Raw genomic sequence first — 27,894 nt, 5'->3', positions numbered from 1 at the left:
GCGGACCCACTGCTCCTGGTGGCCTTTTTTTTTTTTTTTTTTTTTAAGTTTCATTTTATTGGATAGGACAGAGAGAAATTGAGAGGGGTGGGGGTAAGAAAGACACCTACAGTACCTGCTTCACCACTTGTGAAATGATCCCCATGTAGGTGGGGAGCCAGGGGCTCAAACTGGGATCCTTGTACTTCATATTATGTGTGCTCAACCCAGCCCCCCAGGTCAACAATCTTTCATGTGGTTTATTTCTTTATAGTAATTCACTTTGTCTTTGGAAGCTTTTATAATTACTGAAATTTCAGTAGAATGTAGTTTAAATTTCTCCTTTTTCTGTTAGTTATTCTACTTACTGGCTTTTTTGACTTTATGACTTTTGTTCTTCATCTCCAGAGTTTTCTAGAACTCATGTGAGATAGATTTTGGACTTTTAGTCACTATATTCTGTACATCTATTTCCCTTTATACTTTCTTTGTTTTCCTTTGCTTTTTTTTTTTTTTGGTTCCTGTGCCTATTTTGTTAGATTTCTCTGTTAAGGTTTATTTTGGTGATTTATTTATTTTTGCCTTATTTATTATTATTATTTTTTTAACCAGAGCACTGGTCAGCTCTGGCTTATGGTGGTACAGGGGATTGAACCTGGCACTTTGGAGCCTCAGGCACAAGAGTCTCTCTGCATAACCATTATGCTATCTACCCTCCGACCTATTTATTTTTGTAAAACTGATTTGATTGACATATAATTTATATTCTTTTGTGTGTGTGCGTGTTAACCAGAGCACTGTTCAACTCTGGCTTATGGTGGTGCAAGGGATTGAACCTGGGACTTTGGAGCCTCAGGGATGAGAGTCTCTTTGCATAACCATTATGCTATCTACCCCCGCCCATAATTTATATTCTATAAACTATATCCACTTAAAAAGTGTTCAATTTCGGGAGTCAGGCGGTAGCTCAGGGGGTTAAGCGCAGGTGGCACGAAGCACAAGGGCTGGTGTGAGGATCTCGGTTTGAGCCCCCGGCTCCCCACCTGAAGGGGAGTTGCTTCACAGGTGGTGAAGCAAGTCTGCAGGTGTCTTATCTTTTTCTCCCCCTCTCTGTCTTCCCCTTCTCTCTCCATTTATCTCTGTCCTATCCAACAATGACATCAGTAACAATAATAATAACTACAACAATAAAACAACAAGGGCAACAAAAGGGAAAATAAACAAATATAAAAAAATTTAAAAAGTGTTCAATTTCATGTATTATGTATATATATCCATAATACATGAAATTGAACACTTTTTAAATTTTTTATATTTGTTTATATATATATATATATATATCCTCCTTGCCACAGAGCATGGTTTCCTGGCCATGTATGCTCCTTCCTCCATTCTCACCCTATGATCTGCTATCAGATGCAGAAATGATTAATTTGCATTTTCTAGAGTTCATATAAATGGAATCATAAACTATGTAGTCTTTTTGAGATTCATCTGTGTTCAATGTGTAGTAATTTGCCCCTTTTGAAGGTTCTGTTTTTCCTTCCACAACTAGGAAGTTAAAGTTGATACAACTTAACAGACCCTTATTTAGATTTTACTGGTTTAATATGAATTATTTTGTGTATGTATATTCAGTTACATATTTATCACATGTAAGTTCTTGTAGCCACAACCACAGTTGGCTTTTAAAAAATATTTTTTGTTTTATTTTAATGAGAGAGAGACAGACAAAAGGATAGAGAGACCAGAGCACTGCTCAGCTTTGACTTAATGAGGTGCTTGAGATTGAATTTAGGACTTTGGAACCTCAGGCATGAAAGTTTTTTGTACTGTCTCCCTTGTCCTGCAGTGTGTTTATCTTTGGGGACCTCACATGATTTCACTGTTCCCATGAACATTTTTCATTTAGATTACATAGAGCTTCCTCTCGTACCATATAGTACCTTCCATGTGGTACCAGGACTTGAACATGGACTATGGACAAGACATGGTGGGTGTCTTAACAAGGCATATGAATGATCTTTCTGGCCTGATGGTCTTTTTAACTAATGTTACTTATTGCTTAGCTCTAATAATGGTGCCTCAGGTATAAAAGTCTGTTTTGTAAACTGATGTGCTATTTCCCTGCCCCTTGGCAATCTTTTTTTTTTTTTTTTGCCTCTAGGGTTATGGCTGGGTCTTGGTGCTAGCACTATGAATCCAGTGCTCCTGGCAGTCCCTTTCCCCCCCATTGTTTTGGATAGGACAGAGAAATTGAGAGGAGAGAGGAGGAGAAGATAGGGAGGGAGAAGATAGGGAGACCTGCAGACCTGCTTCACAACTTGTGAAGCTTCTTCCCTCCCTGCAGGTGGGGAATGGGGGCTGGAACCAGGATCCTTGCATGGATCCTTGCACTTTGTACTATGTGCACTTAACCCCATATGCCATCGCTCAACCCCCCAATCAGTCTTTAATATATGATTTTTCTTTATAGTAGCTTGCTTTAATTTATTTTTTTATATATAGATACTGGCAATCATTTTTTTCTTCCCTCCTGTTGGTGCAGAGTGGGAACTTGAACCTGGGCCCTTACCTGTTGTAGCGTGTGTGTGCAGAACTGGTTCACCACTGCCCAGTCCTCTTATTTTTCTTAGATGAAGAGGGGATAGGGAGGAAGAAGGAGAGACATATTAGCAATGCTCTACCATCTGTAGAACTTTTCAGATGCCTTCTGTGGTCTTCCATTGCAGTGGTGCCAAAACTTCAGCTCAGGGCCTTGTCATGTGATAAAGGAACAGACTGCCAGGCGAGCTCCCTGGTCCAGTTCTTGAACTTAAAAAAAATTTTTTTTAGTCATCTTTATTAATTAATTTATTTATTGAGTAGAGACCGCCAGAAATTGAAGGGAGAGGGGAAGATAGAGATGAGAGACAGAGAAACACCTGCAGCCCTACTTTACCACTCGCAAAGCTTTCTCCTGCAGGCAGGAACTGGGGGCTCAAACACGGCTCCTTAAGCGCTGTAACCTGTGTGCTCAGTCTGGTACACCACTCTCTAGCCCCTAGTTCTTTAAATTTTCACAGCACAGTTTGGGTTTGTCGGTGTAGGAGGACTTAATAGTCTGCTATTTTTCTTTTTAATGAGACGAGCTTCCAGATCGGACATAGTTTTTATGTCTTTAACCAAAAGCTTTTTAGTTTATGATTAGAGTCTTTGGAAACCACAGGGGTATGAAATACATTACTTACTGAGCTACTATAAACTTAGAAACAAGTTTTCAGAAACAAGCTGTACTGACTTTTTTACTTACTCATTTTTCAATCTTTTCCATTTAGTTTTTCCATGGTTTGGCTTGGATATTGGTGGAACTTTGGTCAAGCTGGTGTATTTTGAACCTAAAGACATCACTGCTGAAGAAGAAGAGGAAGAAGTGGAAAGTCTTAAAAGTATTCGGAAGTACCTGACGTCCAATGTGGCTTATGGGTCCACAGGTATTCGGGACGTGCACCTGGAGCTGAAGGACCTGACTCTGTGTGGACGCAAAGGCAATCTGCACTTTATACGCTTTCCTACTCATGACATGCCTGCTTTTATTCAAATGGGCAGAGATAAAAACTTCTCAAGTCTCCACACTGTCTTTTGTGCCACTGGAGGTGGAGCATACAAATTTGAGCAGGATTTTCTCACAGTATGCATTTTTTTAGCTTATATACAATTTATGTTAAAAATAATAACCAATAGCAGCTGGTGGAATTATTTTCACTTGTAATGAACTTGAGTTTTCTTGAGTCAAATTAGATTAAATATAAATTAGTGCTAGGGGTTGACCATGCAGATATTGTTGTGTGTGGCACTTTTTGCCTATTCAGATGAGTTGGTGAGAATTGGAACCACTAAAAGCATTGCCTTTAAAAAATTTTTTTTAATAAAAACATAGTGGGTTTGTGATAAGCAGAGTAAGGAACACTAGTATCATTGGGCCTTTAGCAATAATTAAGAATAATTGAAAAGGGGTATGGGTAGATTGCATGATGGTTATGCAGAGACTCATGCCTGAGGCTGAAAAATCCCAGATTCAATTCCCTGCACCACCATAAGCCAGAGCTGAGCAGTGCTCTGGTAAAAAAAAAAAAAAATTGAAAAGTAACTTAAAAGATGAATTTTAAAAAATCATTCTTAGTCTCATATATCTCATCTTCCCCCTTGTTTCTTGGCATATTTATGCATTAAGAACAAGGATCTCTGGTCAAAGAAGTGTCCTACAGACCTCAGGGCTAGTTGAGGTGACTGGCAGTGGAGCCTCTTAATGTGTCCTGTATGGCACACTTACTAACAGAAATCTCTTAACATGTCTGGGTGTGTGGGGGCAGCAAGTACATGATTTTTTGTCTAGTGAATATTGTAAATTGTAAGGCTTTGAGTTAGTGTCTTTTGGGTAGATGTGGGTATAGGTGGGGAGAATTGACCAAGACTGATTTTTCAGGGTGTAGTAAGGTTTAAAATATCTTCAGTGATTTCCCCCCCTTATTTATTTATTTATTCCCTTTTGTTGCCCTTTTTAAAAAGTTTTTTTTAATTTATTTTTCCTTTTGTTGCCCTTGTTTTTTATTGTTGTTGTAGTTATTGTTGTTGTTAGATAGGACAGAGAGAAATGGAGAGAGGAGGGGAAGACAGAGAGGGGGAGAGAGAGACACCTGCAGACCTGCTTCACCACCTGTGAAGCAACTCCCCTGCAGGTGGGGAGCCAGGGCCTCGAACCGAGATCCTTACACCGGTCCTTGTGCTTTGCTAGTCGGACTCGGACTCAGAGCTTTGCATGTGGCAAAGCAGCACACTATCCAAATGAGCTATTTTAGCAGCCCCTGTGGCCATTTCTTAGTGCTAATAAATGAGAATATTATTCCAAAGGTTCTGCCTTTGCCTGTTCTAAATTCTTTTTTCTTTTTTCTTTTTCCTCCTCCAGGGTTATTGCTGGGCTCGGTGCCTGCACCATGAATCCACCGCTCCTGGAGGCCATTTTTTTCCCCCTTTTGTTGCCCTTGTTGTAGCTTCGTTGTGGTTATTATTATTGCCTTGTTGATGCAATTCGTTGTTGGATAGGACAGAGAGAAATAGAGGAGGGGAAGACAGAAGGGGAGAGAAAGACACCTGCAGACCTAATTCACTGCCTGTGAAGCAACTCCCCTGCAGGTGGGGAGCTAGGGGCTCGAATCGGGGTCCTTATGTCGGTCCTTGTGCTTTGCGTCACGTGTGCTTAACCCACTGCACTACCGCCCAACTCCCTGTATGTCATTTTATGGTTGGAGATCTTGTTTTCTCTCCTTTTTCCCATAGCTAACTATAATCATTATATAAAATTGATGTAGTTACTAAACAAGTTTTAAAAATTTTAAAATAAGTCATTATATGCATGAACTCATAAATCTCATTTAAAATATTTTGTTTATTTTACTTTAATATGAGATACAGAGAAATACACACACACACACACACACACACACACACACACACACCTACAGAGTACTGCTCATCTCTGGCTTATGGCAGTGCTGGGGATTGATTCTGGGACCTTGAAGCTTTAGGCATGACAGGCTTTTGCATAACCATTATGCTCTCTCTTCAGCCCAAGGTTTAAAACAAAAAAGTATTTATGAAAGTGACAGAGGAAGGGGGGGTGAGCAAGAGCCATAGTAGTATTTTGGCATATGCACAGCCAGGGATTGAACTCAGGCTGACCTTATGCTTGAGAATCCAACACTGTCCTCTATGTTATCTCCTGGACAGCATGTTTAACAGGTTTTATGTGTAGTCTTTGTTTAAATTTCTTCTGGTTGGTGATTTTCAGTGATTTCCATTTGTGAGTGAAGGAGGAGAGAGTCGGGAAAGTTTCTACTACTTTGTGGGAAGTTTTTTATTTTTATTTTATTATTATTATTATTATTATTTTTACCAGAGCACTGCTCAGCTCTGGCTTATGGTGGTGCGGGGGAACTGAACCTGGGACTTTGGATCTTCGGGCTTGAGAGTCTCTTTGCATAACCATTATGCTGTCTACCCCTGTCCTGTGGGAAGTTTTATAGTGGACTCGATTATAACAGGTAAATAAAGGAAGAAAGCTTTGATTTGTTCTCAGGCTGTCAGAGTTTCCTTTTTATACCAATGCTATCCTTCTAAGTTGTATCACAATGAAGTATTTTTAAAATCTTGTTTGTGTTAGGAATGAGTAACATTTAATCAACCCCCATAAAATAGTTTTTAAAAAACCATTGAGTTTACTGTTTGCTACTTAATATGATTTATTAGTTATCCAAAGTTTAGACCAGGTTTCATTAGGAAAAGTAATGCAGCATGACACTTAAGGATAACGTACTATGAGAATGATTAAAGGAGATACTGGTTTGATATGCAGTGGCAGACAACTACTTGGATTCTGATAGTCAGCCAGTATAAATGATTTGGCTTAGACATGAAAATATTGGCACTTGCATTTCAAGTGTAAAATTAGTATTCATTGGTAGATTGAACAGATGAAATAAGGACATTGGTGAATGAAATAAGGTCTTGACTTTGATCTGTGGAGTGACTTAATATTCTTATTAGGGATTAATTAAGGATTAAGATGACATCGCCTGTTAACTTCATCTTCACTGTAGTTCAGAATAAATTGAGTAAATGTAACCAAGTGGGAGTTGAGTTAGAGGTGGAAGACTTTGGAGGGCTAAACTTGCTTGTAAAGTGAAACAGGCAGGTGCTTTAGGAGACTGAGGCGTGTTTATGTTAATGTTGCCACATGTGAGAATATATGCTTGTAAACATTCAAATGAATGTTTTCAGATGAAATCCATAGAGTAAAACATAGAAGTTCCTTTATACTAATCTCTCCAAAGTCAATTGAATGTCAAGTTATCTATCTTCTTAGTTTTTTTTAATATATGATGTATGACTCATGCTTGTGAAGATAAATCTGGTTTTTAAAATACTGAGTATTTCATACATTTCTCAGTATACCTCAGCATTCTTTCAACTTCATTTTTTTTTCTCTTACTCTCTTTACCAGAGCACTGCTAAGTTCTGGTTTATGGTAGTGCAGGGGATTGAACCTGGGACTTCAGAGCCTCAAGCATGAAAGTCTCTTTGCATAACCATTATGCTATCTACCCCATGCCCCCTTTTCATTTTTTTTTAAAATTATTTATTTATTTATTAATGAGAAAGGAGAGAGAAAGAACCAGACATCACTCTGGTACATATGCTACCGGGGATTGAATTTAGGACATCATGCTTGAGAGTCTAGTGCCTTTGCCTTAGCCACTGCGCCACCTCCCGGACCACACCCACTTCAGTTTTTAATTGAGTTAAGATTCTTTTCCAAACTTAATTGCTATACAGTGTTCTATAATGTGAATGCTCATCCAGTTATCACTTACTGTAGGTACCAGGGCTTCAGCTAAATACCTTTGCATGTGCAAATTATGTGCTCTATTGATCTATCTCTGACCTCAATTAGTAAAGTGTTGATATTGCTCTGTAAACTTGAAGACTTTAGAAAGCAGATGTCAACAAGTGCTTGTGTCACTTGGTCTTATGTGCCCACACTATCTTATGAACTAGTTCCCATGTAACATTTTTTTTTTCCTCCAGGGTTATTGCTGGGCTCGGTGCCTGCACCATGAATCCACCGCTCCTGGAGGCCATCTTTTTCCCCTTTTGTTGCCTTTGTTGTTGTAGCCTCGTTGTGGTTATTATTATTGCCATTGTTGACACTGTTGTTGGATAGGACAGGGAGAAATGGAGAGAGGAGGGGAAGACAGAGGGGGAGAGAAAGACACCTGCAGACCTGCTTCACCGCTTGTGAAGTGACTCCTTACAGGTGGGGAGCCGGGGGCTCGAACTAGGATCCTTACGCCGGTCCTTGCGCTTTGTGCCACATGTGCTTAACCCACTGTGCCACCGCCCAACCCCCAACATTTTTTTTAAAGCAACTTTGTATATGTGTGGATGACACTATGCCCTAGATAGCGTGACTCCACTGTTCTGAGGCTGATATTCTTTTCTTTTTTTTTTTTTATTTCATTTTTCCACACTTTATTACAGAGATGAGGCAAGATACCACAGCGCTGCTCTACCACTGTGGAGCTTTACCTGGTGCCATGGTGCTCTCATGTGCTGTCAGGATGCTTGTGTCACTTGGATGTCTGAAGTCTTTGTAACAGTGACTGACTGTATCTGTGTTCCAGACACATTTAGTTTTTGGCACATTGAGCTGGTGCAGTAATTTGTAGGTGTCATGTATTTGAATCTGGGAGCAGGATCAGTCCATAGTCCATCCCTATGTTTGTTGTGTCCAAATCTGTGCTGTAAAACATGCAAAAATACTGTATATAATTGTGAACACTGTATGACTTGTTTAAGGTACGGGGGATACCTTTTTCTTTTTTTAACTTTGTGTGTGTGTGTGTGTGTGTGTGAGAGAGAGAGAGAGAGAGAGAGAGAGAGAGAAGGGGGGAGAGAGAAGGGGGGAGAGAGAAGGGGGGAGAGAGAAGGGGGGAGAGAGAGAGAGAAGGGGGATAGAGAGGGAACATGACCCACCTCCTGGGAGTGCTTATTTAATGCAGTTTTAATTTCTGTTTGCTTTGTTAAAAAAAATCTGAATATGTTTCTGTCTTATTACAGATAGGTGATCTTCAACTTTGTAAACTTGATGAACTAGATTGTTTAATAAAAGGAATTTTATACATTGACTCAGTTGGATTCAATGGACGGTCTCAATGCTATTACTTCGAAAATCCTGCTGACTCTGAAAAATGTCAAAAGTTGCCTTTTGATTTGAAAAATCCATACCCTCTGCTTCTGGTGAACATTGGCTCTGGGGTTAGCATCTTAGCAGTGTATTCCAAAGATAATTATAAGCGGGTCACAGGTACCAGGTAGGTCTTTTTTATATGTCATTGTTGGGGGGGGGTTAAAATTGATTTTTCTGGTTTTGCATAGAAGTGTATCCAGTAACTTGTTAAAATCATGCAAGAGAGAATAGGGGAGATAGCATAATGTTTATGCAAGAAAAATTCTCTGCTTGGGAGTCCGAAGTCCCAGGTTCAGTCCTGAGCACCACCAGAGCCAAAGCCAAGGAATACTTTGGTAGAGGGAAGAAAAAAAAAAAGTATATACGATTTTTCTGGGATTATGCATACAAATAACACTTTTTTTTTTTTTTTTTTTTTTTTAGAAAACTGATTTCATGACCTATTTTAAAAAAATGTATTACCACAGTTCTATAAAATACCTAATTTATAAAGAGCTCACCTTTGAGTTGATAATTACTGACCTTAGTGTATGGTTTGCATATACCAGAAAATAACAAAACTTTACTAGAAAGAGACAAAATACTAGTTTTGAAATGGTATAGATTTTATGCATGCATATTCATACACACACACACACTCACTTCAGGAAATGATATGAGATTTATATGTAGCTTTAAAAAAGATTAATGAAGTACTGAGTAATAGGAAAATGGTTTGGGGAGGACTCTCAGAAAAAGGAAGCTTAGCTGGTCTATGAGAGTGTGTTTTAATTGAGGAACATGAAGATAACATGATTCTGGGGGGCTGGTAACACACTTTTTTTTTTTTAAATTAAGCATTTTATTACCATCTGGGTTATCACTGGCTCAGTGCCAGCAGTATGAATCCACGACTGGCCATTTTTCCCTTTCCTTTTTATTGGATAGGACCAAGTAACTGGAAGGGGAGGAGCTAGAGAGGGAGAGAGAAAGATGACACCCATAGACCTGTTTCACCATGTGAAGTGTCCCCTTTGCAAGTGGGGACTGGGGGCTTGAACCTGGGTCCTTGCACATTGTTTTTTTTTTTTTTTTTTGCACATTGTTTTTTAAAAGATTTTATTTATGAGAAAGGTAGGAGGAGTGAGAGAGAACCAGACATCACTCTGGCACATGTGCTGCCGGGGATCGAACTCAGGACCTCATGCTTGAGAGTCCAAAGCTTTACCACTCCACCACCTCCTGGACCACGTCCTTGCACATTCTAATTTGTGTGCTCAACCAGGTGTGCCACTGCCCGGTTCCTGGAGCAAGTTGTTTTATATAACAACTTTTTTCCAGCAGAGCCCTCTTAGCTCTGACTTATGTTAGTACTGGGGATTGAACCTGGTACCTCAAAATGTCAGGCATGGATGATTTATTTATTTATTTTTCATAACCATTCTATCTCCCCAGCTCCATATAATTTTTATTCTTTTTTAAAATTTTATTTATTTTCCCTTTTGTTGCCCTTGTTGTCTTTTTATTGTTGTAGTTATTGTTGTTATTGATGTCGTCGTTGTTAGGACAGAGAGAAATGGAGAGAGGAGGGCAAGACGGGGAGAGAAAGATAGACATCTGCAGACCTGCTTCACCGCCCTGAAGGTGGAAAGCCGGGGACTCGAACTGGGATCCTTAGGCCGGTCCTTGCTCTTTGCACCATGTAAGCTTAACCTGCTGCGCTACTGCCTGACTCCCAATAATTTTTATTCTTAATCACTTAACAAGACTTAAGTTTTCAGGATTATAGTTTTAGACCCCCCCATATATATGTTAAACAACTTTTTTCCCCTACCTAGACTTTGTTGGGTCGTGATTCCAATGCTCTCAAGTGAACTTCTCTCTCTCTTTTTTTTTTTTTTCTTCTTTTGAGATCTATGGTGAGAGGAGGAGAGAAAGAAAGGAGAGAGAGGAGGAGGAGGAGGAGGAGGAGAGATACCATAGCACTATTCTTGCACCTGTCAAACTTCTCTATTATGTGGTACTTACATGTGATGGTTAAATGTGTTTTTTTTTTTTTTTTTTATATTTATTCCCTTTTGTTGTCCTTGTTTTATTGTTGTAGTTATGATTGTAGTTATTGATGTCGTCGTTGCTGGATATGACAGAAATGGAGAGAGGAGGGTAAGATAGAGAGGGGAAGAGAAAGACAGACACCTGCAGACCTGCTTCACCACTTGTGAAGTGACTCCCCTGCAGGTGGGGAGTCGGGGCTCGAATGTTGATCTTGCGCTTTGCGCCACGTGCGCTTAACCTGCTGTGCTACCGCCCGACTCCCAGTGTGCTTTTTTTTAAGTGGGTGAACTGTCTCTTGGCCCCCTTAAACAAGTTTTTAAAGAAGTATGAGTTAAAGAATGAAAGGAATACTTTTTGAAGAAGAAACACATGGAATTTTGGTGGAATTAGGAGCTAATGAGTCAGGATGATAGATGCTTGGATGAGGGTGACTTAGGACGCCTAAGGGAAGTAGGTTGGCATTCATGAATATTTTCATAAAATATGCATGCTAGGCATCTTGTTTTAATCTTTTCCGTGTATTTGTTTTCTACTGTTGGCAATCTGCATGATTGCATTGGAGTAAGCGTGGACTGATGAATAAATAAAGTTTTGTATTCATAAATAGGCTTACTCTTAGACATATTAAAATACTAACTATGTTTGTTTTAAATTGCAGTCTTGGAGGAGGAACCTTTTTTGGTCTCTGTTGCCTTCTTACTGGCTGTACCACTTTTGAAGAAGCTCTTGAAATGGCATCTCGTGGAGATAGCACTAAAGTGGATAAACTAGTTCGAGACATCTATGGAGGGGACTATGAGAGATTTGGATTACCAGGCTGGGCGGTGGCTTCAAGGTAAAGAGATGTGTGTTGTTCTTAGGAATACACAGGACTTTAGGAATAGGGGATGCTTGGTGGCCACCTGGTGTAGATTACACGTTATAATTCACGAGGACCTAGGTTCAGTCCCCTGCCTCACCATAAGCCAGAGCTGAGCAGTGCTCGAGTATAAAAGAAAAAAGAAAGAGAAAAGTGGTTATATAAAAAGACTCACATACCTAAGGTTCTGGGGTCCCAGGCTATGATAAGCCAGAGCTGAGCAGTGTGCACATATTTCCCCCACCCCTTTTTCTCATCTGTTTCATAAAAATAATAAATAAATAAACACATGGAAAGAGGAGAGAGAGCCAGGGCATCACTGGCATATATGATATCAGGGACCACATATTTGAGAGTCCAATGCTATATCACCCTGTGCCACCTCTCAGGCTATAACCCTTTTTTTTTTAACCTTGGCACTTTTTTTTCCTCCAGGGTTATTGCTGGGCTCGGTGCCTGCACCATGAATCCACCGCTCCTGGAGGCCATTTTTTCCCCTTTTTGTTGCCCTAGTTGTTGCAGCCTCGTTGCTGTTATTATTGCCATTGTTGACATTGCTTTGTTGTTGGATAGGACAGAGAGAAATGGAGAGAGGAGGGGAAGACAGAGAGGGGGAGAGAAAGATAGACACCTGCAGACCTGCTTCACCGCCCATGAAGCGACTCCCCTGCAGGTGGGGAGCCGGGGGCTCGAACCGGGATCCTTATGCCGGTCCCTGCGCTTTGCGCCACGTGCGCTTAACCCACTGCGCCACTGCCCGACTCCCGGCTATAAACCTTTTTTTAATTTAAATCTCTGCTCTTTTAAACAATATTTTGTAGTTTCCAGTGTGAGAGAGCTATATGTCTTTTGGTAATTATATATATATTTTTAAAAAATATTTATTCCCTTTTGTTGCCCTTGTTTTTTTATTGTTGTAGTTATTGTTGTTACTGGTGTTGTTGTTGGATAGGACAGAGAGAAATGGAGCGAGGAGGGGAAGACAGAGGGGGAAGAGAAAGACAGACAGCTGCAGACCTGCTTCACTGCCTGTGAAGCGATCTCCCTGCAGGTGGGGAGCCGGGGGCTCGAACTGGAATCCTTATGCCGGTCCTTACGCTTTGCGCCACATGTGCTTAACCCACTGTGCTACCGCCCGACTCCTGGTAATTATATTTCTAAGCATATCTAGTGTTATAAATTAAATTGTTCTCTTAATTTCATTTTTGCATTGTTTGGGACTAGTGTGAATTGCGGCACACGATTTTTAATAGGCTAGATGCTCAAGTAGACACAATGGTTTGTCAATTTCAGGTAAGCACTGTAGATTTCATTTTTATGTGTTTGCAACATTTGCTCGTTGCTTATTACTTCTCTTTTGATTGATTCTGTTTGTATTGGTGACAGTTATTAATGTAACAATTCTGCTGGTCAAGTACTTAATCTTTCTTGTCTGTTTTTAAAAATATTTTTCCACTTTATTATCTGTTTTGGATAGAGACAGATTTGAGGGGAAATAGAGAGGAAAAGAGAGGAATGATACCTGCAGCACTGCTTCGCCACTTATGAAGCTTCTCCCCTGCAGGTGGGGACTGGAAGCTTGAACTGGGATCCTGGGATCCTTGTGCATAATCTCCACTAGATTATGCTACCACCTGGCACCCTTTCCTTTTTTCTTTTCTCTATACCATGCTTACTGCTGGATTTTGGTGCCAGCATAATTCTGTCCCTTCTAGTAGCCATACCCCCCTCCCCCCTTTCTGATAGAGTCAGAGAGGAGCTAAAGGGAAGAAAAAAGACACTTGAAGCACCACTGTACCACTTGTGAAACTTTCCCTCCTGCAGAAGAAGACCAGGGACTTGAACCCAGGTTCTTGTGCATGGTAGCATGTATGTTCTATTGGGTATGCCACCACTTGGTTCCTTAGGTATTTTACCTTTTAAGGAAATCTGAAACTTTTTTTTTAAATTTTAGTTTTATTTTTAAATTATTTTTTAAATTATTTATTATTGGCTAGAGACAGAAATTGAGAGGGGCAAGGGAGATAGAGAAGGGGAGAAACAGAGAGACACCCATAGTATTGTTTCACCATTCGTGAAGTTTTCCCCCTGCAAGTGGGGACCAGGGGCTTGAACCTGGGTCCTTGCACACTGTAATGTGTGCACTTACCTGGGTTTGCTACTGCCTGACCCCCTGAAATTCTTTTAAGTAGTTTATTTTGAAACCCAGCTGTCTGTACTTTATTTTGCTCTAATAAGGCAGTTTACCAGATTTTGAATGTGGCCATTCAACTGAGTTGAACAGCTGTGCTGTTGACAATATGCTAATTGAAGTGTCTTTCTGGGAACTATCCTGGGCTGTAGAAGCAGGAGTGGTACATTTAAGCAGAGCTTATGAAATGCTGGCTAAATATGTGAAAAACTGGGTGGGGGGGTCGGGGTCGGGCCGTGGTGCTCTTGGTAGTGCACATATCATGTTCAATGACTTGGGTTCGAGACCTCGATCCTTATGTGTAGGAGGGATGCTTCCCGAGTGGTGAAGTATTACTGCAGGTGTCTGTTACTCTCACTCCCACTGTCTTCCCTCACCTCTCAGTTTCTCTCTGTCCTGTCAAAGAACAATAAAAAATACACAGAAGGAAAAAGAAAAAAAGGTTGCCAGAAGTGGTGGATTTGTAGTGCTAGTACAGAGCCCCAGCTATGACCCTGTTGGGGGAAAAAAAAAGTTAACTGGTAGCAAAGCTAGTTTTCATTTGACAACTTGATAAAAGACATTTGATCCTCATTGGGAACACTTGAGGGCTCTACCTGAAGCTGCATTTCTCTGAGCAAAAGCTTTGGTATTTAGTAGCAAGAGAACTCACCAGAATAGTGTACTTGCTTTGTTATGTTTAGGACACAGGTTCAAGCCTGGTTCCCTCCTCACTGTAAAAACTTTGGTGTTCACAAGTGGTGAAGCAGGTCTGTAGGTGTCTGCCTTTCCCCCTTTCTGCCTTCCCCTCCTCTCTCCATTTCTCTTTGTCCTGTCCAACAACAATGACATCAATTGCAACAATAATAACTACAACAATAAAACAACAAGGGCAACAAAAGGGAGTAAATAAATAAATATTAAAAAAAACTTTGGTGTCTAAACAATAAGGCAACAAAAGGGACAAAAAAATAGCCTCCAGGAGCAGTGGATTCGTCCAGAGCCCCAGCAATAACCCTGGAGGCAAAAAAAAAAAAAAAAAAAAAAAAAGAACTTTGGTGCCTCCTTCTCTTCATTTGTTTGTCTGTCTTCTGCTGGTCTTTGCATTTTGTACTATGTGAACTTAACCCTGCTGTGCCATCGACCCAACCCCCTTTGTCTGTCTCTTTGAGAAAGCTCTGAGCAGTGAAGTCCTTGCAACAACAAAAATGGGAAATTTGAACAATGTTGCTTTTAAAGTTGTTTTTATCATTTAAAGTAGCATTTAAGTTCTGGTGGTTTGTATTGCCTTTGGTCAAGTAATGGGTATTTTTTTCCATTATAGCTTTGGAAACATGATGAGCAAGGAGAAGCGAGAGGCTGTCAGTAAAGAGGACCTTGCTAGAGCTACTTTGATCACCATCACCAACAACATTGGCTCAATAGCAAGAATGTGTGCCCTTAATGAAGTAAGGGTCATGATTTCTGTAATTGCTTTGAGGAAAAGACAAAACTAAAGGACTCTATCTTTTATATATTTGTCATCTTGTCTTCTCCGAAGTGTGCCTAAATGTAGTTGTATGGGGTAGAATTTGTTTTATCAGTCAAGTTAAAACACCTTCTGGTATAGATGAATCTTTTTTTTTTTTTTTTTTCCTACTTAAGAGAAAACACTATCAAGAAGTAGAGGTGAAAAATAGGGGAAGGTAGGAAGGTAGCCAGCATTGTTCTGGATAATTATTGGGAGTGTTGGGTGTTGATAATCGATAATGATGCTGAATTCTGACTCCATGCTCATGCTTGAGCTCAAGAGTCTCTGGGAAGGAATCCAGAGTGAGTCACTGACACTGGGAGAAGACCCAGTGTGCTGAGGAGTGTCCACCTTGCTCCCCTCCCACTGCAGCAGAGCTGTCTTTGTGCTTTCAGCTTCTTTACAGTGCTGCCTTGTAGCATTCAGGTCAAGCAGCATTGTACAGGGCTATGAAAGAACCAAGAAAGGCCTTCCCTTGGGCATCCATTTGGTACACCTTTATAACTTGTCCCTACCTATACAGTTTTTTTTCGTTTGTTTAAAACTATTCTTTTGCTTAGGTAATATAGGTATGTGGCTTTAAAAGGAAACTTCAAAAAGGTACAAAAAGACTTGTTTCACATTTTTAATGAAAAAGATACTATATCCACATGAAGCAATTAAAAAATTCATTTGAATGTATCTGAACACATTTTCTTTTGCATGTTACTTTCTCTGTTACGTAATTTGAATTTTAGTTGGCACATATATCATTTTTAACTTAAATATTAAAATTTTTTCTGGTTGTATATTTGATCAAGTTCCTTTTATGTCACTTGTATAAAACTGGGCATTTGTATGTTTGCTCAGTGAGCATTTTAAATCATGAAACTATTTTGTGGTTGTATTTTATTCTTGCTAAGGGACTTACTAAGGAGTGAATCTGCTCATTTAAAGGATATGACCATAAATACTGATGTGTGTGTATTGTCAGGACGTAGCAGAAGGCTATACCGATTTTAGGTAATCCTTATCAGTGAACAAATAAGTGTTTTACCACAATTTCACTAATGCTGGGTATGAAAATTCAATTGGTTGTTCAGCTTTTTTTTTTTTTTTTTTTTTAAGAATCTTTATTTACTTACTGGATAGAGACAGCCAGAAGTTGAAAGGGAAGCGGGTGATAGAGAGGGATAGAGACAGAGAGACACCTGTGGCTCTGCTTCACCACTTGTGAAGCTTTCCTCCTGTAGATGGAGACCAGCGGCTCGAACCCGGGTCCTTGTGCATTAAAACATGTGCACTCAACCAGGTGCAACCACCCGGCCTCCTGTTTAGCTTTTTTAAATCTAGACTTTTTCTTTTTTTTTTTCCAATGTTTTATTTATTTATTATTTATTTATTTATTTATTTATTTATTATTGTATAGAGACAGAAATTGGGAGGAGAAGATAGAGAGGGAGAGAGACAGAGAGACACCTGCAGCCCTGCTTCACTGCTCATGAAGCTTTCCCCCTGCAGGTGGGGACCAGGGGCTTGAACCTGGATCCTTGTGCACTGTAATGTACGCGCTTAACCAAGTGTGCCACTGCCTGGCCCCTTATAACTTTTCCTTTGAGGTTACATTTTCTTGTTATTTCATATATAATTTGCCTATCGTGTCACCTTTTGAATTGGGGTTTCCTATTTTTCCTTATTTGTATAAAATCATATTTAATTGTCATTATTTCTTTTTTTGACCAGATCACTGCTCAGCTCTGGCTGTTTGTGGTGCTGGGGATTAAACCAGAACCTCATATGTATAAGTCATGTGTGCTACCACCACACTATCTCTCAAACCCTGTCCTATTTAATAGAAATGCGCTATATATATATCTGCTTTTATTAACCTGTTTTCTCCTCTGACAGTTTTTGGCATGCTTTGAAGTGGGTATAGAGTTATCGGGGATCAGATTTAAGTGGTCTTTGATTAACTATAAACACTTTTTAATCATAATTCAAGTTTCTGCTAAAAACTATGTCAAACGTACTAATTTAAGGTAGCTTTTATGAAAGAGCAGACCTTAAGATGAAAATTAATTGTCTTTTTTTTTTTTTTCTTTTTGATGTGCTCAGAACATTAACCAGGTGGTATTTGTTGGAAATTTCTTGAGAATTAATACTATTGCCATGCGGCTTTTGGCATATGCTTTGGATTATTGGTCCAAGGGGCAGTTAAAAGCACTTTTTTCAGAACATGAGGTAAGTAGATTTAATGTCTCTGTGTGTTGTGTTGTATACACAAAGGGCATTTCATTCACACTGCTCTAGGACTTGAGGTGGAGTTGGAATGGGCTGTAGTACTGATTTCTGTAACTATATGATAGGGGCTTGATTGTAATGTTTAAAATTATTCCTTCCCTACTTAATATAAGGTAGGCTTTTGGTTAACACACGGAGAGAGAAAGAGGGATACCATAGCATTGCTCTACCACTCGTGGAGCTTCCCCCATGTATTATGTTCCCACTTAGTGCCAGGCTGCTTGCACCTTGGTCCTTGTGCTTGTAAAGTATGTACTCTCCCCATTGAGCTATCTTCTAGCTCCCAAGTTTACTCAATAATAAAGCATAAAGTAATTGATGAACATTCACATATATTTTTGAATCAAATCCTTGATATTTTTCTCATCACATTTTAAAAGATATTTTAATGAGAGATACAGAAGAGAGAAAGAGAAACACCAGTGCACTGCTCAGTTCTTTTTATTTTATTTTATTGTTGTGGTTATTACTGTCATTGATACTGTTGTTGGATAGGACAGAGAGAAATTGAGAGAGGAGGGGAAGACAGAGAGGGAGAGAAAGATAGACACCTGTAGACCTGCTTCACCACTTGTGAGGCAACATCCTTGCAGGTGGGGAGCCGGGGCCTTGAACCAGGATCCTTATGTGGTCCTTGCGCTTTGGGCCATGTGTGCTTAACCTGCTGTGCTCTCCCGCCCGACCCCCATCACATGTTTTAATACGTGCCCTGTGGGTTCTTTTTTGTTTTACATGCAAATGTAATTCATATGCCATCTATTTGAGATGTGTGTTCCAGAAACAGGTTAATAAAGAACAGTCCAGGGCTGGAACCACACAGTTTAAGAACTTGTATTATCTAACCTATCTTCATGTCAAAGTAGAAAAGATTTATTGAGTTGCTTAACCTGATAGGCTATTTTGGAAAGTGTCTTTTAATTTTTCTAATTGGGAAAAACAAAGACCGAGAACTGTGAAAGCATCTTTCTCTTTCCTCCTCTAGGTTGTCAAGACAGTTAAACAATTTCAGGTGTTATTCTATTTAGTGATGCTGTGAAAATTTAAAAAAAAAAATTATTTATTGATGAGAAAGTAGGAGGAGAAAGGACCAGACATCACTCTGGTACATGTGCGGCTGGGGCTTGAACTCAGAACCTCACTCTTGAGAGTCAAGCACTTTATCCACTGTGCCACCTCCCAGGCTACTTTTTTCTTCTTTTTATAGACTTTATTTATGAGAAAGATAGGAGGAGAGAGAAAGAATCAGATACCACTCTGGTACATGTGCTGCTGGGGGATTGAACTCAGTACCTCATGCTTGAGAGTCCAAGGCCCTATTTATCCCACCACCTTCCAGACCACACCATGAACATTTTTTAGAGTTGTACTTTTTCTGAGGCGGAACATAAGACATTAGTTTTCTTTGTTGGGGGCCAGGTGGTGGTGCACCTGGCTAAGTGCACACATTACAGCATGCAGGGACTGGGTTCAAGCCCCTGGTCCCCACCTGCAGGGGGAAGCTTCACAAGTGATCAAGTAGAGCTGTAGGTGTCTGTCTCTTTCCCTCATTATCGCCCTCCCTTCTCAATTTCTTTCTGTCTTAATGAATAAAATTTTTTTAAAAAACCTTTGTATCACAACAGTTATGTTAGGTACCTTTTAAAAAAATTCCATCCATATAAAATACATGTTAGTAAAACTAATTTGTTAATCATTTCATAAAGGTACTTATCAGACCACCAAGCTATGTTCCTTTAGCATATATTTTTTAAGTTTTTCTTTTTTTTTTTAAGGACCAGATTTGTAACTGACTCAGTCTTTATGATGACCACACGTTTCTCTCCTATAGATAGAAAGTGAGAGACAGACAGGGAGAGAAAGAGCTGGAGAGAGGAGAGACACTTTAGCACTGCTCTGCTGTGAAGCTTCTTTGTGCTGTTGTTACTGTGTGGTGACCTGGGGCTTGAACCTGGGTCCTTGGGCATGGTAACTAGTTTACAGAATGGGGCACGGCACATGCCTTACCTCCATTTCTTTTTAAAGATTTACTTATTTATTATGAGAATGAGAGAGATGAGAAAAGGGAGGTACCAGAGCATTGCTCAACTCTGGCATAACATGGTGTAAGGGACTGAACCTGTGACTTCTGGAGTCCCCGTCCCCGGCATTCAGGTTGGTGCTCCAACAGGCTGATCTACCGCCCCCGCCTTGCCAGTTATTACTTATTAAAACTGGGGAAAATGTAAAAATTTCACAAAAGGGTTCTAAATCCACCGGCATATTTGTAAGGATTTTACTAACAGCTTGTTTTCAGTCATCTGCTCTCACTGTGCTTACCTTACCTGATTTCATCCTTGGGTAGTTGTTCTTTAAAAAAAATATTTAATCCATGGTCCAGGAGGTGGCGTAGTGGAGAAAGCACTGGACTCTCAAGTATGAGGTCCTGAGTTCAATCTCTAGCAACACATGTACCAGAGTGATGTCTGCTTCTTTCTGTTTTCTCCTATCTTCCTCATGAATAAACAAATTCTTAAAAAAAATTTTTGATCCTTGAGAGGGGTGTTGTTAATGGGAGATGCTATCTTAGTTCTTGGTTCTGGAATGGGTCTGTGCTCAACCCTCATCTAGCTTCCCGTCCTCTGTCTCATGTCAGATGCTTCTGTCAGTGAACACTTCTTCCTGTCGATTCAGGCCCTGTTGTGCTCCTGTTGCCCCCCCCCTCCCCACACACACACACACACACCGCAGTGTGTCCTGACTGCTACCCTGCTCCTGACCCAGATGCACAGCACTGTACTTCCAGGTGCGGTTGTGTGACTCTGGGGCACTTCAGCCTTGCATATCCTGCATGGAAGTACCCTCCTTGCTCTGCAGCTCTTGTTCTATGTATCACCCGCACTTAGGAGGGACCCAAACCTCCCTTGCCTTCCCACTCATTGCTAACTCTACCATTAGCTCAGCCTGCTCATCACCCTCTTTCCCCTGCTTTATTGTACTTCATGCTTTGTCTTCACTTCATCCATTAATTATCTGGAGATGGATGCTTCAGGCCTCCTAGGTCTCACCTCATCACAGTTGGTGCAGACCTCCCAGCTCTCATACTCCCATTACTCCTCCCTGCCCACATACACATAGGTTCTGCCCCCCAACCCCCAGCACCTTCTCAGCACCTCCCTCCCCACTGCTTTGGGATGATGTATGAAGTGTCTTGTACAGTCTGCTCCCAGGATGACTTTGAGCTCAGCAAAATAGATATTAGAAATTAAGGGAAATGACTTTAATACTAGTATATAATATTTATGTTAATTTAAGCAAGTCCAAGGAAAACTGCTTACTGTTATTATTTTTTTCCCCAGGGTTATTTTGGCGCTGTTGGAGCACTCCTTGAGTTGTTGAAGATTCCTTGACGTTTACCTGGGGAGGGGTTCCTGGAACCTTCCACAACAGGATCTGGGGACTTTATTTTTATTTTTTTATTTTTTTTTAAAGACTTACTCAGTTTTATGACTGTGTACTACTTGAATCAAAGCAAGAAAGGACAAGTGTATTTGTTGGGTCATCAAGATAAATCCTTTAAAATTCAGTCTAAAGTAGTAGCCAGTAAGGAAAGGATATAGATATATCCCTAAAAGTGGACGTGTCCATGGGAGTGAGGATTTTCTGTGTTCAAAGTTGCTCTTCATTATAGCATTGTTAAGTCTGCCATGTATTTTTGAAATTCAGCATCACTCCTCACTGGAAGCACTTAAGAGGAGAGCTGTTCTGTTTTCACCTGACTGTAGGTTTTGTGTCCTGTTTGAACTTGCTTAGTGTAATAGCAAGTTATACTATGTTATCATCTAATCAGAATGTTGTCATTGTGGCCTTGGAAAACATCTGTGCATTAACTTTGGTGTACAGGTAGCCTTTGTGTGAATGTATTGAAAAACATGTTTTATTTCATGGTCCTACGAACTTAGGCAGGTTACTTCTGTATCTGTAGCTTTGACAAGAAACATTTGGAAGGACACTTGAGGTTACACTGTAAACCCTGGCATAATCTATTTGGGAAGACATGAATCCTCCCCTGGATGGCATCCTCCACTTGTGGGAGTGTGTGTGTGTGTGTGTGTATGGGGGGGGGGTATTTACCTGATGGAAGTGAACTAGCTAGTAGAAAAGGAATAGTTTGTAAGACTAAACCCAGACACAAAAGGAATTGTTCTTTCAGGGCAAGTAGGAATGGAGGAATCCAAGTGCCCATTGATGAACTCACAGGGTACCGAGTGAGGTTCTCAATTTCTTCCTTTACTCCTGTTTTCTGACTTGGGGAAGCTGCCTGATTGGCTGCCTCCATAGGACTGAAGCAGGTTTACAAGGGTGCTTGAGAACAGCAGGTTTTGAGATTGGGTCTTGGTAGAGATTGACTGTGAGCATTTTCTTTCTGCTGTGCAGAATAGTTTAGAAAAGCGATCCCCTGGAGATTGAGTAATGTTTACCATGTTTTATATGCCCACCTTTGAAGGCAGTGAAGGGTTTGTGTAATACAGCCTTTGAACAGGAAATAAAGTCTGGGCCTCTGTTGCCTCCTTGACCCTGGAAGGGTTGAGTGGACTTGGTGACAGGACCAAGAAGGAGAGTTCCAAGAACAGTAGCATGGTGCTGAATTTGGGGAGGGAAGGGCTTTAGCCTGAAGAGCCCTGGGCTTATGCCTTCCTTGGTGATGTTGTTGATCCCTTGGCTCTTCCTCTGTTGGCCATTTGGGGGCAGCAAAGACCTGTGCCTGCTGCCAGGCGAGGTGAGGGAATGGACTCAAGGCAGCTCTCTGGGGTGGCACAGCCAGGGAGGATAGAGCTTTGGCCATTTCCTAAGTACAGCTGGCTTTGATTTCAGATTCCTGAAATGGGTGGGTTGTGGGAACAGCCAGCCTGCCAGACTTGGAGGGATGTGTGTTTGATGGACCCCCTTTTCCTGCCACAGTCCCAAAGACATTGCCACCACCCAACCACTGGTGCCATAGTCATGGTCCTCATGTCCCAGCTCTTTCTACTTTTCTCTCTGGGCAGAGGACTGGTGGCTCTGGAGAAAGCAGAGAACAGGGAGTTGGAGCCAGCCGTGCCCCATGGAGACCCAGGCCTGTTCTCTGACTCCCCCGGTTACTGTGCCAGTGCTTCCTGTGTATGTCATACAGCCACCTTATCTCCACAGCTTCACAGGAGTTCCTACAGCAGGAAGCAAGCAGAGCCATTACTACCTGGCTTCTGCCTTGTGCCTCCAGCACTGATTCTTGAGAAGCCGCCTCACCACTTTGCACCTAGCTCACCCTGTCACTCTTTAGGTGTGTTGTTGATAGGCCACCACTAAGTCACCTTAGTTAATGGACATTCAAGTTTTCATCTTCCTTCTTACACTACTGTCCCCTCTTGCTGCTCTATCTCCCGGACCTCTGGTTTTTGCAAGATGATTCTCATGACAGGTCTTGTCTGACCCAGCACTTGCCTCTGAGCTTCAGTCCCAGGGCAATGTCTGCCTCCTCGTTTTGTGTTTAAGTCCATCTCCATCCAGACATGGCAACGCACTGTCCTTTAGACCCGTCACATCCTCCTCCATTTCCCACCGCTTCTTCGTCTCCACCTTGGATGGTGCATCAGCCACCATTACCACACCCTGGTCTCAGCCGCTATTCTGTCTTATTCCAGAAGCTGTCCATCCCACTTTGCCTCCCATGTGGTAGGTAGTCTGAGGGTTCCTACTCCCCTGAGTAAAGGTAGTGGGGTGGTGTGGGGCAGTGGTCATGGCCTGGGCTCAACTAGATGGGTGTGGAATGCTCGAGGACTGGGTGTGATTGTTGGATGTGCAAGAGCTGCTGGATTCTTGGCTTGCAGGGGAGGCTCGGGTTAGGGACACCTGGGTTTGTACCTGATAAGTAGCTGGGTATTTGAGATAACAGGTCTGGAATCAATGTGCCTGTAGAATTTAGTGAATGTCAAGGTAGGGCATGGCAGAGGAAGAACCTACTGCAAAGAGGAAGAAGAAGAAAAGACAGTGGTCTGAAGGAGTCTGGTGGAGCTTGTTGCTTAGGAGATTGAGGGGAGAGGGACTCTCCAGGCTTGGGACCCGGTGGCCCAGATTTGGGCACAGGGACATGGACAGCCTTCAGACGAGTGGCTTCTCTGAGCTGGTTTGCAGAAGCCCTAGTGAGATGTGGTTGAGGAGAGAAGAAAAGGGGCACTTGCCATAGGACAACCTTGGACCTTTTGTGCTTTCTCAGATTGAATGACTTGGTGGCCCTGAAGCTTGAGATTTAGCTAGAGGGGTGATAGGTGGGCTGTTGGTGCCACTCCATCCCCCCTGATTACTGGTGTCCACATACATCTTTGTAGCTGCACAATCGAGGCCAGGGTGGCAGGTAGGACCTTGTCCTCTTTGGTGCTTGCCTCACTGCCATTTGCACCCATGCTGCAGGCTGGCTGCGAGCTCACCTGTTGACAGCGACCAGTGCTCTGATTCCAGCCACTCACCTTGACTTCACAGTGCTTAAGTTGGGCTTAAGTGTGGGGTGTAGGTGACTGACCACAAGCCCGAGTTGAAGGGTACACTTTCAACATGAAGTATTGTCATAATTTGCTTTTTATTTACATGTTTAAGTCAATTACATGTGTGTTTTATTTCTTAATTAGCAAAATGCATTAAAATGGCCATTAAATATACAAAAATATACCTTATAAAATGTGCATATTTAAAAATATTGTGCAGAATTCTTAGTGTACAAATGTCTATGGAACCGGCATTTTATAAACTTTGGGGAGGAAATTATACATTATCTAATGATTGTGATTAAACTCCAGTGAACTGAAACTATACAACCAAGCCCTCTCCCCTGCCAACCTCACTTCCTGGCAGTGATCTGTCAAGATAACCCAGATGCCAGCAGTCATCAGAAACATTCTTGAAAGGACTGTTACAGGAGAACTGCCCCTGAGGTCTGCTTGGGGAAGGCAGACAGGCAGCCAGTCACAGGTAGCTGAGGAATGCCAATCAAGTTTAGAGTGTCTGGGCAGCAGTGGGCACTGCATTCTAGGTACATGTCCTTGGGGTGGGAAGGTGTTCTTGTCACAGTGGTCAGCACTGAACTGGTAAGTAAGGAGCCCTGATCTAATAAAACTATGCACCACCCAACAGTTTGGTCTTTAAAGCTGAACTGGACTTTGTACTAGATGAGTCCATATATTTTTCTCTTGATACTTTCACTTAAATGAAAACACACTACATAACACATGGGCTGCTTTGCTAATTTTATCTACTATAAAATCTTGACCCAGCATCTGTTCACCAACTGCAAGTTTCATCAGGGTTTAGATTGTGAATTTAGACCCATTCATAACTACTAATACCACATTCTGGACCAGACTTATCAAGTGACAGGGTAGAGTTCACGGTTCTTTTTTCAAGTTACAGTTGTAATTCAGGGGTCTTAGGCAGTTCCTATGTGGGCAGGAGAGCTGGTTGGTGGGTGAGGACTGAGGCTCAAGTTTGTTCCTCTTCTCCAAATTGCTTGGATAAAGCAGCTTTAATTCAGTCTGTGAGGGTAAAAACTTAAAACGGGGGCTGGGCAGTAGTGCAGCAAGTTTAGCACACGTGGCATGGAGTGCAAGGACGAGTAAGGATCCTGGTACGAGCCCCTGGCTCCCCACCTGCAGGGGGTCACTTCACAAGTGGTGAAGTAGGTCTGCAGGTGTCTTTCCCCCTCTGTCCTCCCCATCTCCATTTCTCTCTGTCCTATCCAACAAGGGCAATGAAATGGGAAAATGGCCTCCAGGAGATGTGGATTCGTAGTGCATTGAGTCCCAGTGATAATCCTGGAGGCAAAAAAAAAGATTACTGGTAAGGTGATTGTTGGGTAGAAAAAAATGGGCAAAGAGAATTTTATGGGAACCATTTTATTTTTAGTATGTGCATGGAGTCGGGGGGAGGTAGGGACCAGACCATGAACTTGAACCACCAGGTGTTTGTGGGTTTTTGTATGGAGACTGAAACGTACCTGGCAACATCTGAGATACTTGTCCCAGAAAAACAAGGTTGCCTCAGCCTTCAGTTACTGCTGCTGCTTGAACTCTTAACACAAACATTGACACTTGCCTAAGAAATCATGGCAACTGTAGTCAAACATCTCTGTTCAACAAGTGGGCTTCACTTGGAATCCTTCAAGATGGGAAAATGTGTTGTTGCTATAGAGCCTGTTCCGTGTTCTGTCAGGTTAGGAAGAGTCTGGAAATTAAGACCCGGCTCTCATCAGGATATCTGTGGTTAAGGTCAGGGAGGGATTGCAGTTTGGTTTGCACAAAAAACTAGAATTCCAGTATGCTGCAATCAAAGTATGTCTTAAGACAATGTGTCTGCAAAAATGCTTTCTAGTTCTGGGCTCACCTTTACAATTAACTCCAGGAATGCTGCTTCCACTCTGAATATACTCATCCAGAATCACAAAGGAAAAAAGATGTACACAGTGGGCATGCATGCATGTATTTCTACATGCCAGTATTTGCTTGCATGTGCATAATGACTTCTGGGAGGAACAAGCTTGACTGGATCGTCAAACTACAAGGAAGGCCGGTGTGTGATCCATGTGAAGGGATGAGACTGAACTAAGTCAAGGGGCACTGTGGGCAGAGCAGCTAGCGATAAGGAAAACTGGAAGAGAAGGAAGCAGGGAACTCGGACCCTGGGAGAGAGCCCTAGACCCTAAGACTACCAGGGTAGTGAGCGCCACATGGCTTGTATGATCCTACCTAGCAGCAGCAGCAGCTCCCATGTCCGCTGCCTGCCAGGTACTGAACAGGGTGGTTAACTTCACAAGAGCAGTTACTAAGACTATCTTTGAAATGACTTGGTTGTGTGGTATAAGTGGGTGAGTGGATTACTCAACACACTGCTCAGAGCTCTGGAGATGCCTTTCAAAAACATTTACTACAGCCGTTTAGGGTAGCGTGAGTGGGTTCAGGTCCCAGAGTTAACAGTTTTGGGGTAGGGCTGTGGGAAGTGCTAAGACCTGAGGTCATGTCTCTGATTCTCAGGTTGTGGCTTTGGGGAAGAACTGTCAAGAATAGGGTGTTTGCAGTGGTGAGAGAGGTCTCCTATTTTCAAGCTTGGCCCAAATTTCTCCATTTGGCCATTTCTAACTAGGATAGCACAGGCTCAAGGATCATACTCTAGGGAAACACCTAGCCAAATCACACTAGGAAAAGTAGGCGACAACCTCTAGTATCTTCATGCCTATTCAGCCAGGAACTGGTGTTTCTACAGTCAGTTAAATTCATTTATATTTCTGGCAACCAAGTAATGATTTGGTCTCCCAGAATGAAGTGGGGTCTGAGTTCTGCTACACACACAGTGTATGACTCATTTTCAGAGGTGCTTAAGATCAAGACTTGATGGCTTACCTTATTACCAGCCCAGGAGCAGACGAGTTCCCATACATCTACAGATAATTAAAAGCTCACCAACAGTTTGGAGAGCTATGGACAAGCAGCTTCACTGTGCAGTATGAGACTGAGTTAAGAATATTAAGGAGTTCTTGATACTCAAGAGATTAAACCTCCCTTAACACAAAACTGATTTTAGTTAGATTTGAGGAGAAATCAGGCCCCAGCCCATTGCTGTTATAGTAGTGCAGCATAGGGAGGTCCTAGCAGTCAAGACACGGAGCAGACATGCTGCAGGGAGCTCTAGGAACTACTGTGACTGGCAGTGTTGCAATAGGAAACCAAGCTGAGGAGGGGGATGGAGGTGAATGACCTTACCAAGCCAGCGTCCAGCCCCATTCTAGTAGAAGAGATGTTTTAAAACGTTCTTCATGTTCACAAATGTTGGGGGGGGGTACATTAGTTGCACTGAGGAGGCAAAGTGTGCTCATCATGTTGCCCAGTGGGGAATGCCAGCATTTTTATTTCTAGCAGCTGGAGCCAGTTGGGCTTTGCTTCTAGTTCAGCACCATGCACCAAACCACCTCAACTTGCCATTAGCTGCAACGCAGTGAGGTGAATCAATTTGTTTCACTCCAAATTCAGGGACTTGGTGAAGTGGTTTCCTTGGTAATGATACAGGCAAAAGCATGGAACTGAAAAGCTTATCCTACAAAGACTGAGTTAAAATAATTTGCAGTGGACAGCACAAAATTCCTCTTCTGAGAGGTAGTTTTCTTACTGAAACCCTATAGTGAGATGAAATACTGTCCCAAGATCAGTTCATGGATGCTGGTGGGTTTTGGCCACTATTGAGCCTTGTTCAGGAGTAAGCCTACTTCTGACACAGGTCACTGA

At 41.7% G+C, this 27,894-nt stretch overlaps 1 protein-coding gene across 1 annotated transcript; it reads left to right on the top strand.

Moving 5' to 3' along the window:
- Positions 1 to 3,370: 3,370 nt before the first annotated feature.
- Positions 3,371 to 24,321, top strand: PANK2 (pantothenate kinase 2). The gene is made up of 5 exons (XM_060186961.1): positions 3,371 to 3,506; positions 11,457 to 11,633; positions 15,152 to 15,275; positions 17,432 to 17,557; positions 20,953 to 24,321. Exons 2-5 carry the CDS (start codon positions 11,530 to 11,532, stop codon positions 21,001 to 21,003), a joined length of 405 nt encoding a protein of 134 aa, XP_060042944.1. The 5' UTR covers positions 3,371 to 3,506; positions 11,457 to 11,529; the 3' UTR covers positions 21,004 to 24,321.
- The last annotated feature ends 3,573 nt before the right edge of the window (positions 24,322 to 27,894 follow it).

The sequence above is a fragment of the Erinaceus europaeus genome, chromosome 1, assembly GCF_950295315.1.
Source record: "Erinaceus europaeus chromosome 1, mEriEur2.1, whole genome shotgun sequence".
NCBI classification, from domain to species: Eukaryota; Metazoa; Chordata; class Mammalia; order Eulipotyphla; family Erinaceidae; genus Erinaceus; species Erinaceus europaeus.
The sequence above is the reverse complement of the archived record's forward strand: the minus strand, read 5'-3'. Positions and strand labels throughout refer to the sequence as shown.

Excerpts from the sequence above, each read along its gene's own strand:
- PANK2 (XM_060186961.1), top strand. The coding sequence starts at position 11,530 with ATGGCATCTCGTGGAGATAGCACTAAAGTGGATAAACTAGTTCGAGAC. Across the intron at positions 11,634-15,151 it reads GGCTGGGCGGTGGCTTCAAG|CTTTGGAAACATGATGAGCA; the intron begins GTAAAGAGATGT and ends TTTCCATTATAG. Across the intron at positions 15,276-17,431 it reads GAATGTGTGCCCTTAATGAA|AACATTAACCAGGTGGTATT; the intron begins GTAAGGGTCATG and ends TGATGTGCTCAG.